At 43.0% G+C, this 14,700-nt stretch overlaps 1 protein-coding gene across 2 annotated transcripts; it reads right to left on the bottom strand.

The window, feature by feature from the left end:
- Window positions 1–75: 75 nt before the first annotated feature.
- wasf3b (WASP family member 3b) lies at window positions 76–14,255 on the bottom strand. Of its 2 annotated transcripts, none has more exons than XM_085287166.1 (9): window positions 11,987–14,255; window positions 8,420–8,578; window positions 5,645–5,779; window positions 5,323–5,476; window positions 4,573–4,690; window positions 4,116–4,297; window positions 3,755–4,030; window positions 2,563–2,876; window positions 76–2,393 (listed from the first exon to the last, which is right to left on the bottom strand). In XM_085287166.1, exons 2-9 carry the CDS (start codon window positions 8,550–8,552, stop codon window positions 2,236–2,238), a joined length of 1,470 nt encoding a protein of 489 aa, XP_085143292.1. In that variant the 5' UTR covers window positions 8,553–8,578; window positions 11,987–14,255; the 3' UTR covers window positions 76–2,235. The 2 variants fall into 2 exon arrangements, with proteins under 2 accessions (XP_085143292.1, XP_085143291.1); XM_085287165.1 differs by having other exon boundaries at window positions 13,943–14,255.
- Window positions 14,256–14,700: the final 445 nt, after the last annotated feature.

Here is a 14,700-nt window from a genome sequence, read left to right as displayed (position 1 = left end):
TGTTCCCATGGAAACTGAAGGGCCAGGTATTTGTCGTTCCTATGACAACAGGGAAGAGACACAGAAACCCAGTAATTTTTGTTCATTCATCATTTTATTTTTCTCTGGGTCAAAGGTTACACAGCTGACACTAGCATATACATGCCCCCGCCCTCCCCAATCCCGATATCCCTCCCTCACAGCAGTGAGCGACAGCAGGCGGCTCAATAGCCTATCATACTCTTCATCAGTAAGTCTCTCATCCATTCTTCCATCCCCAAAGTATTTCAGATGCTCGTTCTGGTCATCTGTTCTGCAGCCAGCTCCTCCATAAATTCCAGTTATTGTCTACACATCAAAGTCTCGCTTGGTGATCTACATCATAAGTGTTTCAGTAAAAATAGTTTTTAAAAAAAAGGTACATTGGTTAGCTCAAGAGGAAAGTTTCTAATAATTCTAACACTCTCAAGCTTTAACTATACATAAAATAACAACCTGTTCTCATTCCCAGGACGTTAAACACTCCTTTTTTTTTTTTTCTTGACCATCCCAGCTTTGCCGTAATGGACGTTAAACACTCCTGTTTGTCTGAGCCGCTGGGCCTCACAGGCACGCACAAAGTGGCATGTGTGTTGCGACGGAGGATCTATCTCATGGTGCTAATAAAAGACCACTTGGCAGCACATTTAAACACACGGCGTAATCAGCATTTTTCAAAATGCAGGATTCATGTTGAGAAGGCCTGTATCTCGACATAATCGAGTGCTTTTTAGCACCTCAATTGAAACGTGAAAGAATCACAGAACACAAAGCCACCCATCCATCTCCCTAATGAGGGTTTTAGAGACGACTGTTATAGGTGTGACCAGAGCTTAAAGCATAATTTATGGTCCTGCAAATGCGTCTGTCTGCATATGTGTTTCTGTTTGAACACCGTACTAAAAAACGTGCTCCTGTCCAATCCTCCGAAATCCCAAACTGCACGCTGCTGGACGCACGCGTAGGTCAAATGCTAATGACAAGGTTTGACGAGTGGGCTGGAATAGGGAGGTGAGTGACAGCGGAGTTCATTGGGAACAAGAAAAGCATGAAATTAACATTAAAGATCAAAACTTCAAGAGCACAAAACATACGCTGGAGCTCATTGTTTTTGACTATTGGTTCCTCTTTAGCTCTTTGTCTGTTAGAAGTTATATGTATGTGTGTGACCCACAGACCGGTTGTACCGCATATTTCTGTACACTGCCTCCATCTGACAACAAACACTCTCCGCAGGCAGTCCGGACTGCTTTCGCGCTGCCCCCGCTCAAGTATAAAACGCCTAAGCCTCCATTACACTCGTCTGCAGATACGGACACGACAGCAGGGTAAACATTCCTGTTATATTTCTTTGACATCTGCCGCCTAAGGCACAGACTTCAGCCCACGTGGTAATGACCCACATGCTTTTTCACACCTTGTCTAAAGTAACTTGCATGATTAAAAGTAGGTTAAATACCCTCAGCACCACCTCCACGGTGACAACCCCAACAGAGGTTAACAGCTGGGAGTCTCCATCGATCTTCTTTTAAAAGTGACAACTGACATCACTCAGACGCTAGCGGACTTGCAGAAAGTACAGCGCACATTTTAGTTAGGAGTGCGTGGGTGCCATGTACCGTGGCTGAGGCCTTACACCAGCGTCTTTTATCTATCTGTCTATCTTTTTGTCATCTATTCTATTAAGATTTAATAAATGCAAAAATGCTGCAAAATAGAGGACGGGTATCTCTTGGCCTGTGATATTGCCACAGATAGGATGCCAAAGGCCAATTTGTGTGCAACTGTGTGACACGGTGATATATGACAGGATGCTTGTATTTGACGCCCAGGGATGAGAATGTGTTGAAAATAAGCACCTTCACAGGGTTTCTATAGTGTAATAACAGGTAGAGAAACATCCACTGGGGTGTATTCACAATGCTTGTAATGTAGTCATCAGTTCTCAGTGTTAGTGTTTCACAGGGTGGTCAGCATTACATTATATTACTTGTCTCTTTACAGTGTTTATGCATCCCAAATACAACCCCAGATTTTCAGTCTTGGACCATTCAGCTTATATCAACCCACAGCATGTGACTGTGTGTAGGTGTAATGTGTGTGTTTCCAGCAACTAAGCCTGTGATGACCTGTGAACGTGGAAAAGTGGGCGTTTTTCAGGTGTGCGTGAGAGCGATCGACTGCGTGTCTTTTGGTGTGGTTGTTTACGTCTTCGTGTTAATCTGACCAATCATTCTCCTCCAACTCGGAGTCATCCTCCGAGTCGGAGTATTCCACAGCGATGCGTCGCGACAGGATGGTGGCCACGTCATTTCCAACCGGCTCTCTCTTTGCCTGCTGCTCCTGCTGCTCCTGTACTTTCTTCAGCTGTATGCCTGCAGAAAAATATGAAGTGTTTTTTTAACTACACAATTATTACACAAGTTATAAGACAACGTGAAAACTCATAAAAGGCATCGTTAAAAATAAATACATTAAAATAAATGTAAACATGTCCAAAGAGGACAAATTTACATCAAAAGGACACACAGGCACAGTTCTTACCCATACGTATCGCAGCCAGCAGATCGCTGCGGGCGTCGTTGACCGCTGTGGTCTCAGCGGATGCGGCGGAGGACATCTTGTGCGTTGTGGAGTGGGAGGCACCAGCTGGAAGTGGAGGAGGTGGAGGACCAGGAGGAGGTGGAGCAGCCTGGGCTCCAGATACAGGTGGTGGAGGCGGAGCATAGCCGACAGCACCAGCCATTGGTCCGGGAGGCATCGGACCTCCAGGAGGTGAGGCAAAGGCCGTCTGAGCAGAAGGGATGACAGGAGCAGGAGGAGGGGGAGGAGGACCAGTGTTGGCATAGCCGTCCATACTGCGAGGAAGAACAAGAGAGTGAATAGAGTTAACAATAATTTTGTTTTCTGACACTTCTGTGACTTTTTCTTACATTTCCCTCCTTAAAAGTAAAGATGAGCATGATAAAGTTGATGTAAATCAAATGTATTCAGCTCCGTATCAGTTCATATCTTCTGGTGGGAAGCCCACAGTTTGAAGACCAAAAAATACTAACTCACTAGGTGGCAGCATTAGCTCAAACTTTACAAGAGTAGACTCAAGTAAGAGATTTGTGCTGGCTTTTTTTAAGTATTTGATACAGCCTAAAATATAAAAAGAAATTATAAGAAGAAAGTTTTACTTTATAAAATAAAATAGGGTCAAAGTCTTCTGAAGCAGCAAAATCACTTTCACTGGCGACCTGTGCAGGAACCTGAACCTGCCTAATGACTGCTGGGATAGCTTCCAGCTCCTCTGGGACCCGAAGCTAAATAAGGAGCTGAGTTGTGCTGGGATTTGATATTTATGTCTCATGTTTCTGATTTGTTTTCTCATATTTAAAGACTGCACCTGCCCATGGGCCCTGAATGTTTTTGTTTGTTCAAAGTCTAAGTGTATCAGCATGTTTAAATTTACATTTTTTTAAATGTAAAATAATGCAAAAGCATTAGCATTGGGCAGAAATGTGAAGAAAATACTGAACTATTAGTGATACAGTGGATAATTAAATACAGCTTATGGCAAAATAAACTGTCTGGCCTACTGTATAGCGTCAGTAGTGATTGGGATGAGGTTCCTGCATATGCACTGTGCATAAAGTTTAAACATATGTATGCAGAATATTTTGTGAAGCTTTTTTGCTTTGCTTATTGCTGGAAAAAGCGAGAGAACTAATAAGCAGACGAATCCATTTACCTGTAGTCCACTGGTGGGAGAGACATAGAGCCACCGTTCATAACCTCAGTGGGTGGAGGAGGCAGTGGAACGTGGTGGTGGTGAGCGCGGCCCAGTGTGCCACCCTGATAGGCCATCATGGTCCTGCCTCTGTTGTCGTGTTCCCCTCCTCCGCGTGGTGCGTGTCCGGCAGTCATCTGGGCAACTAGGGCGCTGGGTGGAGGGCCGGAGTAGGTGTGGGCGTGACCAGCATGGTTCATACTGTTGGGGTAGTGGTGCTGATCCAGCCCGTGTCCCCTGATGAGGAAAATATAAATGCAGCCTCATGCGTAAGAATAAAATGTGATGAAAACTAAGAGCACACTGGTGTTTGCTCATCTACCTGTTCTCTGGTGACATCGAGCCCTCAGAGGAAGTGCCTCTGTCCCGGTGTATGGTGTGTCGATGGTCTGGCCGCAGCTCCTTATCCAAAGCCATCATATTCCACTCCTGCCGACGGTTCCTCGCTTTGCGGACCTTCTTGACCTCCCTCTGTAGTGTCCCATCCACACAGCGCCTCTGCTCCTGGAAGAAAGTAAGCCAATAGGTTTTAGGTGATATTAGGTTAAAATAAGCAGCACTCTTTATTAAGAGTTGTTTAAGATATGAAAAATGTACATTTCTCTATCCATCAGAATCAGTTGGACTAAAAATACAATTTTATGTTGTATGTTTGGTTATCTGCCCAAGAGCACCTCAAAATGTAAAATTGCAAGCACCTGTGTTTGACACCCAAATAAATGCTTAATATTAGACCTGTCCTTGCACACTGTATAATATCCTCTAAGTCAATATGGTACCTTCTGCTTCCTTTTCTCTTTCCTCTTGTCCTCCGTGTCCTGCAGCATCTTTTCTTTCCACAGGTCAAAGAAGTAGGAGGGGTCTGTGTAGAACTTAAGTGCCTCCTTGTGGTCATCCCTACAGAGACGAACCCCGAGAAAGTTATGACGATAAACAACCGCCTCCTTATGCAAAGCCACGTTAAGTAGAATCAGTAAGTGTATTGATCCTTAAGATACAAAGAGATGATGGACACAGTGACAGCATCATTTGCTGGAAATGAGACACGCAAATACAACAGATTCTGAGGCTAATGGAAGAAAAGGAGTGAAACTACTAATAGAGCTCCAGCTTTTTTATCACAAAGAGAACATAACAGGAAACGACAGGATAAGGCAGAGCGATGCCGAGAGAATGGAAAAAAGTGAGCAAAGTGTGTCATGTAGTCAGGATTAGGAGTTGGGATTCCCACTGGAGCAAGACATGCTAAATATGTAATGCACACAAGTACTAAAAAGCACACTGCATAAAGGCAGTGACCAAACATGGTACGAAATAGTACCAATTCTGGTTTTTCACTCTTCATGTAGAAGCAAGAAAAAGCCAATGAAAACCTCCTGAAAATGTTTTAAGATTTAAGCCCTTTTTAAAACCACTGAATTAAAATCTTCGTTGGACTGACACTAACCAAAGTAAGAAAAATAAGAGTCATTTATTATCGCTTAAGCCCATCAAGCTGTTTGGGTGTGTTGTGCCTCAGCAACACCAACCTGTAAGGTGTTAGTATGTTGAGAGGTGGAGGCTTGTCGCTCAGGTTGTACATCTCTTTGACCGGAGTGGGAACGCTGCTCTTGGACACCACCTGCTGGTCCTGAGTGGTGGAGCTCTTGAAGGCCTTCCTCATGTTGATATCTTGCAAGGAAACTAAGAACACAAAAAGAGGAAAAGAGGACAAATGATTCATCATTGGAAGGACAAAAATAGTTTACAAAAGCCATTCAGTACGCAGAACATGAGATCAGCAGGACTTCACCAATGAACGATAGCTTAGTGTGCATCCCCCCCACACCAGACTTCAACCCTGTGACTCACCTTCCTCCACAGTGGAGTCCAGCTGTGTGACCTTGACAGCCAGCCGATCAATGCGATCCTGGAGAGAATTGGCACGCAGGTAGAAGGTGTTGGCCTCATTAAACAGCTCGCCAAATATGTCCTCCGCATGTTTGCCTGGGAAAAAAAAACAGAAGGAGAAAGAGAAATATGAGAGAGAGACTTTTAATCGTTACCTGGAGCCAAGAGAAACCCCTCAGAGACCAAAGTCCAATCAATACACCGGTAATGTGACACAACGTGAAACAGGAGTCTGCAGGAAATGGTGTCTCATACAACTCCATATAGCAACAATCCTCATGAATAATTGATTGTTAGCTGAAAACACACAATCCAAACCATAATATGAATTCGTCTGTGTGGATACAGACGCTACAGTGACTAAAGCAGCTAACCAGGATAGTAAATAACACATTCTCTCCTGCCTCAACAACTGCTGTTACGTAATAAATAAGCCTCATTGTCAATGTTTTAAGTAAAAGTTGAGTACTGATAATGCTCCATCTAAATATAAAGCAGTTTGCTTGTCGTCACCCATTTGATTTTAACAGGTCACTGCTGCAGATGAATATCCAGGCTCTCGCTGTACACATAACCCTCCTCTTTATTTCCATGCAGCACACTCCCTGGCTCAAAAATGGGGCAAACAAGGAAGTTCCAAAAACTGCAGTACCTTAAATGACCAACTCAGGCTGACTCAAAAATCCCCATGGACTCCCATGACTCTTAAAAAAACTTTTGGTCTCTATAGCAAATTTGCGGCATTTGTTTTTTTGGATCAAGTTTGATTTTTCAGATTTTCACATATGTATAAACAAAACTGACCGATCAGACCAATCCGGTGTGCTCATAGCTAAAACCACACCAAGGTACTGGATGTACAATGATATGACCAGCAAAATGAATAGTAGGATAATACGGTTTTGGCACCAACATGCAGCTAGACGTCGCTTGAGGTTAATCAGCACTCTGAAATTATTTCTCCGCCTTCTTAGATGTGGTCCCAACTCTGCCAACAAGAACTCAAACTGTGCCAGCGACATCCTGAAATATGTACAAAAGCGGCAGTGATACAGCTTCATCTCCTGGATCAAACCATAAAAGTGCCCCTACTGAGCCTTCTCCTGAGAAGTGGATGAACTCAAAATCTTAATATCTTCCTTTTCTTGTTTAGAAACATCAGGAACTGCTCATCATCTCTTAATGCCGACTTTAATTTTTTGACAGTGTGTTTTTGAGGATGGATTTTGAGCAAAAATGACCAACCATCAGCTTTTCAGCTATGAGCACCACCTTCCATCAAGGATGTGCAGAGGAACAGGCCCAGAAAACAGAGGTCATTTCTCGGGTTCCCTGCTTTGTTTTCACTCCCTGACTTTATTCAGGGAGTTTATTCTAGTTCACTTAGCAACAATAATAAAAAAGCCTGCATCACCTATAATTGATCAATTTCTGAGTTTCTTTTAAAGGCACTTGTTCTGGTTGTGTTGTTCAACTTGAGCCCCACCCATGAGTTTCCAGGGTCGCTCTCAAGGTCTTACCCCAGAGCAGATACTTCCTCCTGCCACATATATGGCCCTGAAGAAGTCTGACAGGGGAGGTTCTCACTGTGGGAATGCACATAAAGGTACGGGACACACCCACAAACCGCCTGATGGAAAACTGCCTAATCTTAGCACAGAACTAATGGCTGCAAAAGGCCCTTCACTACAAGACTGTGGATCTGGGCAGTAGTGAAACAGAAACATATTACAGCACAAAACAAAACAGAGCACCTCCGGTACAATTCCAATAAAAATATTTAAACATAAACACTTTGTAACATACAATGTGTGGTATGACAAACACATACTGAGGGCTATTTCTGTCCTTCCCGCTGACAGGATGGGCTGTAAGAAAAACATTTAAAGGAAGGAAGAATCGCAGATCTGGCATGTAGAGCCCCGGTCAACTCTGACCCCTTCAGGGGATTCCTATGGACACTTATACACATGTGCTCACAAACACACACGCAGTGTCTGCAGATATCCCCCCACCAGGCCTGTTAGAGCATTTATATTTAACCCGCACAGCTGCTGTTGAAATACCCACTCCCTGTGCAGGAACTTGACACAATAAGAGACAGAGAATGGATTTGAGGTCAAAGAGATGAGGTGTTAACGTCAGAAAGGACAGTTTAAATTTATGCTGCTGAGTTTCAAAACAAACCTTAAACACAATTGTCATGAAAGCAGAAGGCAACTGTGGATAACGGGGGCAAATGGGAAAATAGCTGCCCTTTGTGCTGTTATAATGTAATGCGATAGAAAGCCAGCATATAATCGATATGAAACACTTCTATACACACACACACACACACACACTTACAGTCACATGTCCACAGCTATAGATAAGTTCATTTTTTGCGCGCCTGTCTAAAAGGATTACATTTCGACCCTCCGTGTTCCAATGTGAGGCTGCTGCAAGGCCGCTGTGAGCCCAGTGACCTCAGGCTCTATAACCATGACAACGGCCAAATCAATCACAGCTTCGGGATTAACGATGAAAGCATGTGATCTTGGCCCGTATACAAAGAGGCTACACACAGTGTGTACCATCGTCACGCTGAAATTAACGGGGTTACAGCCTGAGGATGCTTTTCATGTTCCCAAAAAAAATACTTGTATGCTTTTTTCTACTAGACCCTTTTAGCAGCCTTTTGTTTACCAGGACGGGCGTGCTAGTGTTGGTGAATGTGTCTGTGAATGTGTGTCTTACTCAGGCTGCTGAGCTGACGGATGATGGCGGAAAGCGTGTTGTTCATCACACAGTCCAGCTCGCTGCCGATGCCCTCGGGGAGCGCCCCTCGGCAGAGGTGGCGCGGCTCGATGTTTCTCTTCACCAGCGGCATGGTGAGGCTTCACGCCGGCACGCAGACTGCAAGAGAAACAGAACGGCTTTAGACACAAACGCAGGTGAAGTGTCCCAAGTGAGGACATCAAATAAAATGCTGATCACTTTATTGATTACTACTTTGGTCTAAAAATATCAGAAGTTAGAATAGAGCCATAAGCCTGCAACGAACCTTAAATTCAGGGTATAATTTTTACGCATGCGTGGCAGTAAGAGATTGTATTTTGTTGTAAACTGTCCCTGTTTTTCCTATTCTTGCTCTAAAAACGCAGCATTTTGAGATCAAAAACAAACAAAGTGTGGGTGGGCTGTTGACCACAGAGCGATGACCAAGAGTGTGCCAAAGCCAGGAGACTTCTGTCGACCAGCACGGAGATTAAAGCATTAGGGATAGGAAGATACGACCTGCCAGCTAATCCCAGCGCCAGCTTGTCACCGGCCCAGCTGGAAATCTGACACAACCAGAGATTCGTGGATGTGGTCAAGACCAAAAACAACAAATCCTAACACAAAACCTGCAGCAAACAAACACACCCGCATATCTTTCTCCAGATACACTGCTTTCTCATTTTGCTTACACCCACCGCTACTCTGAACTTTAATTGAACCCTGATTGCCTCTGATCAGACACTCCGAGCCCTCTGTAGTTCAAAAGAGGAGAAATCCCAGAGCAGCCATCTTATCGTTGTCTCCTCCTGCTTCCTGTTTTTGAGGTCTGAGCCTGGCTCCTGTTTCCTGGTCCTCCTCCCTGTGTCACATCTCTCCATCCTGTCCAAACACTTGGCTAGAACAATGTAGCTATGGGAAGAAGCTTCAAGGAGGACAAACAGGGGAGACGGATGGAAACGTGCACAAACACTTGTTTCCAATGAAATATTTTTGTTTCAGATTTGCAAAAAAAAAAAAAAGGAAACAAATTATTAATTTTGATTCCAGAGTTTTTACTTTGCAGATATGCCAAAAAAAGCAGGTTGAAAAGACACAGGAGGCCAGTCAGAAGACTAATAATAGCAAAAGATAAAGGGAACCCCACTAAAATTTAATAAAGACAGCATACTGGAAAGTAGATTTTCAAAAACTCATTAAACCATTAAAACTATAAAACATAGACATCCTATTCTTTGTCAATACTTATGTCACTGCTTTGCTTGCACTCCTCATACCTTTAATACAATAAATTGCCAAAAATACGAGCAGGAGTGCTATCAGTGTCCCAGCAGGAGACTACTGTAATTGCAGATTGTGTAATTACAGCTGTTCACAAAGACAAGGACCACTTGTGTTCATCAAGGCCAATTCCCATCAGCAGACCGCTCATTTGCCCCTGTTTTTTTAGCCAGCGACCCCCTGCAAACCCCTGACAGCCTCGCGCCAACAAGAGAAAACAAAAGGGTAAAATTACACCATCATGTGTTCCCACAAAAGGACCCTGAATAGTCAGCAAGGGCTGGTTTGGCACAGAAAGGCCCAGCTTAGGTTTAGCTTTGTGCATAAACATTTTGGAAAAGCGGCGCTGTCTGCTGCTTAAAAATGAGGTGATGCAAATTAGAAGATTGCATGTTTTTGCTTTTACTGTCTGACCGGCATGACAATCACACTGATGAAGCGAAATAATGAGGGACCGGGAGGGAGGAGGGTGGAGGGGACAGGAGGAGGGATGAGGCCTTGTGCTGCTTGTGGGAAATGGGGGGGGGGGGGGGGGGGGGTGGGGGGGGCAGAAGCAAAAGCATGAGAGAGACATGAGAGAGACACCGAGCGGGACAAGAGTGTGACCGAAAAGATCGAGTGAATGAGACTAAGTGTAAAAGAGAGAGATGTGACACAGCAGAGGCAGACAAAAAGTGTGTGTGTGTGTTTATGTGTTTGTGTTTTTGAGGGAGAAAGAGTGTATCGAGTAGGGGGAGGGGAAGGAACAGGGACCTCGGGGAAGCTGTTGAAAGGTTCCCGGGACAATAGAGCTCCGTTCACAGGGCAACAGCACTAGCTCTCCCATGCATCCTCCCCCTTCCACCTCCTCCTCCTCTTCAACGTTCTTTAAGGGCCCCTGTGCTCATGTGATGAAAGAGTAGCAAGCGAGCGCTCCTCCTTCATCTTCCTCTCACTCAGGGAGGAAGATAGGAGTGAGAAATGGAGAGTAAAGCCTGCTCACAGCTGCAGAGAAGAACACATCTCACTCCCACATCCAGTGTCTGCATCTTCTTAAATTATTACAAAACCCCATGCACAGTAAGTCAGTCACACAAATGGGTACAAACGCACCAGGTAGGCTCTCAAATGTCCCATTAGCTGCATGTAAACAGTCCCATCAGCTGTAAAAATGCCTCTGATCCCTTGATCCGGCACACTTTCCTCCTGCGACATACCCACAACTGTACACACAGAGCTTCCAGAGGACTTTACTACAGACGTGCGAACTCCATTAAGAGCTGAAAGGGAGAGTCATTACCAATTTATGAACCGAGTAGCTTCTTGTGTTGGAGGCTGTTCTGAATAATGCAACTTGGATTACGTCAGGTCACACTGCCCTAAATATGAATAAATATATATATAAAAATATATATATATTCCTGTTTTAGTATTTCTCAGAGGCACTCATGGTGAAACATTGGTGGTGCCGTGCCTTGGATACAGTGAATCCTACTGGGTGAATAAAAGGCCAGAACATAAGGCTTTCTTTCATTTTTCATTCATTTACTGTTTAATATAATCTGATGACATCACACAGAGTTGTCTAAATTAATTTTGACATGTTACTGAAATATTAAAAGTTTTCCCAGCATATGAAACATGCTGGCACCCATCAAAGAAAAACCATCAGTACTGTGATTAAAAAATAGATTTTGAAGCAGTATTATTTTATTTAAAGTGGGATTTCATTTACTCACATATGAAATACATTTCTCCTGTAATTAAATGACCAGACATAACAGGAAAACACAGATCCATGGCAAGAGAATCAACCCTCAGAGGCCCATTTAACCCTTGAGAGTGTTTGTTTTGTACATATTTTTTTTACTTAATAATTCACATGTGATTCTCAATACTTCAGCTTAACCACCCACGGGATCATTCTTACTTACTTCTTACTTCTTCTTACTTCTTACTTGAACGCAAGTCAGTATAAGCCAAAGGGATAATAACCCAATGAGCAAAGAGGCTAACTTATTTGTCAATTAAACAATTTAGATTTTATCAGGAATATACGGAAATCTGTGAGGACTACTTCATTATGCGAGATTTAATGGCTTTTAGAGGCTGTGGGTTAGCACTTTATATTAACTAGAGATGGACCGATCCGATATTACGTATCGGTATCGGTCCGATACTGACCTAAATTACTGGATCGGATATCGGAGAAAAATAAAAAATGTAATCCGATCCATTAAATATCACGAAAGCACCTCACAAAACTTGCAACACGCCGTAACTCACCTCAGAACGTATGCATCACGTGATAGAGCAGCTGTGGCATGCAGGACCTGTCGGTGGTCTGGATAGCATGTGGAGCTTCGCTAGCAACCTGGCATTTCATCTCCGACAAAGTTATCCCCGAGAGAAGTAAAGCAAGTGTGTAAGTCCATCTCTGAATGTTTGTAAAGCATTCCCACGTTAAGCTTGACTGCCTCTCGCTCTCCGGCTGCTACTTCAATCGTGAAACTGCTTAAATCAGCTGATCGGCTTTTCTGTCGCGAGTCTGTCTCTCGTTTGTTTTTGGTCCACTTTGCGCCAGAAAGAGGAAACCAGCGGCTGAACAACAGCAGCACGTTTAAGCTTGATAAGCTGTTGTTAGAATTTATTTAATATTACTTTCTACACCAGGATCTTTTTCTACGTAGCTGAGGCTGGTAACTGTGCAGGGGCGGATCTAGCAAAGTTTAGCCAGGGGGGCCGATAGGGCATTAACAGGGAAAAGGGGGCACAAAGACAGACTTTTCTTTCTTATTCTCATTTAAAATGTCTAGCTTTTAATAAATAATTATCTGACACCCAAAGTTTTAATTTGATGTAAAATGAATAGAAGTCAATTACTGTACATAGTGACTATTAAGTCTAATATATATACCCTAGTAAGCTATAGTACTTTTTACTTTGGGAAGGTACCATCTGTGCAGTCTGCAATTTTGTTGAAGAAAGATGTTGAATCTATTTAATATTTCTTGAAAAATAATTGATTTCTGTGCATTTTTTTTCACACTGCATCAAATTAAGGTTGATTACGTCGATTAAGCATCATGAGGTGGCGCGTGAGGGGTGGTTCCCTATTTTTTATTTATTTAATTTTGTTGTTGCTGGGAGTTGGAACCCTATTAGTTAGGTTGCTTAATATTTACGCTAAGTACTCTTTAAAATACCAGAATAGGGAGGATGGTGTAGGTCTAAGTTTATTAGATTGATCAGTATTGCTGAACTATGAAATATTTTTTTTGTATACAGGTATAACAGAATAGCTTTAGTGTAGTTGTTGTTTTAAACTTGAGTATGAACTTGCAGACTTGCAAAATGCAGCAAGATATTTTAAAAAACAGTTTTGTTGATTAAAAAACACTATATCGGATTCATATCGGTATCGGCAGATATCCAAATTTATGATATCGGTATCGGTATCGGACATAAAAAAGTGGTATCGTGCCATCTCTAATATTAACTAAGCATTTCTCACTTTGATTTCAGAGTGTTTTATAGATCGGGTCACAGAAAACCAAACTGTCATCATGTCATTCATTATTTCGTCTCTAACACTTTATTTGGATTACAGATTGAAATAATCACGTGGATGTCACGCTGGACTGGATTAAATGCGCTATTTTGATGATTTATGGATTAAAATCCACCCACACACACACACACACACACACACACACACACACACACACACACACACACACTCCTTTTCTCCACAGACGGATAAGCGCACATTCACACACGCTCACACGCGCGCAGGCGTAAACTGATGGCAACCGCGATCAATCAGTGTTCCGCACCATCGCTTCCCGTTACCGATGGGCTGACCCACATCTGTTCATCTACCTCCGTCCCTGTGAGTTTTTGCACCGGTTCTAATATGAAATTTAAATAGCTGTTTTTTTGTCCAGGCGCCTAATACACTGAACAAAACGCCGGTGTACCGCCAGCATCAGTCATATGCTTAAAAAAACATTAAAGTTACCCTGTAATTGTTTTATAATATTCAGTGTTTGAGGCTTTAAGTCCGTTTATTATCCTCAAATCGGGGTCCGCTCCAACTGACCACTTAGCTAGCTCATGTCCAGTGGTCGACTTCTTAGTTTGGACTAATGAGACAAAAATAAGCAGAAATACCCGCACAGATTTCACCATTATGATAAAGGGTGTTATTATTCGCTGTAAAAAGTATCATAAGGCCCTCACCAGCACTTGAAATATTAGAAGAAATCAGCCCGTCCGCATGTCCCGTTAGATACTCCTATTAGCTCTGCCATCCTGTGTCCCCCAGCCCGTCTGGCCACTCCGGGGAAAATCCTTTGAGGACGGGGGCACGCCCACGGACCATATTCACCAATCAGATGTCCAAGAATAAGATTTAGCGTTTGATAGACGTTAAAGCCAACCAATGGCTTCTTTGATATATAATGAGTGACAGGGAGACTCCCCGCTAGATAGCCGTGTTGAGCTGGAAGAGGGCGGGGCTAAGGTTGGGCGTTGCTAAACAGCTTAACGAGCATTTTTTTCCTCCCTTTCACCTATCCGGGTCTGATACTTGTCAAAATTAGAGGTGCTGTAATTTATCTTCGACTCTCTCGGTGATGTGTAGACATGTAAATAACCTAAAATAACACCTAAAAACTAAAAAACTTTTTAAAAAATGTATTTAAAAAAACAACAACGAGATAAAGCATCCTTTTCGGGGTTAGTGAGATTCTCAGATTGATGCTGAGGATGGAGAGTATTGTATAACAGAACAAAATAGCTAGGCCAGCATCCTGCAGGAAGCGGTTCAGTGAGGAATGGCTATACTTAGATCAGTGGTTCAGTCTCTCAGGTATGTTTGTGGAGAAAAACAGCCATCAAAGCAAAAGAAAAACAAGGATGCAGAGAACTGTCTCTTTTCTGTAGACAGGATTTGGTAAACTAAAAAGGGGAGTTTCAGTATATAAACTGCACTTCTA

The sequence above is a fragment of the Mchenga conophoros genome, linkage group LG9, assembly GCF_057382185.1.
Source record: "Mchenga conophoros isolate Kocher_MC1m ecotype Shallow Benthic linkage group LG9, M_conophoros_male_GT1.1, whole genome shotgun sequence".
NCBI classification, from domain to species: Eukaryota; Metazoa; Chordata; class Actinopteri; order Cichliformes; family Cichlidae; genus Mchenga; species Mchenga conophoros.
The sequence above is the reverse complement of the archived record's forward strand: the minus strand, read 5'-3'. Positions and strand labels throughout refer to the sequence as shown.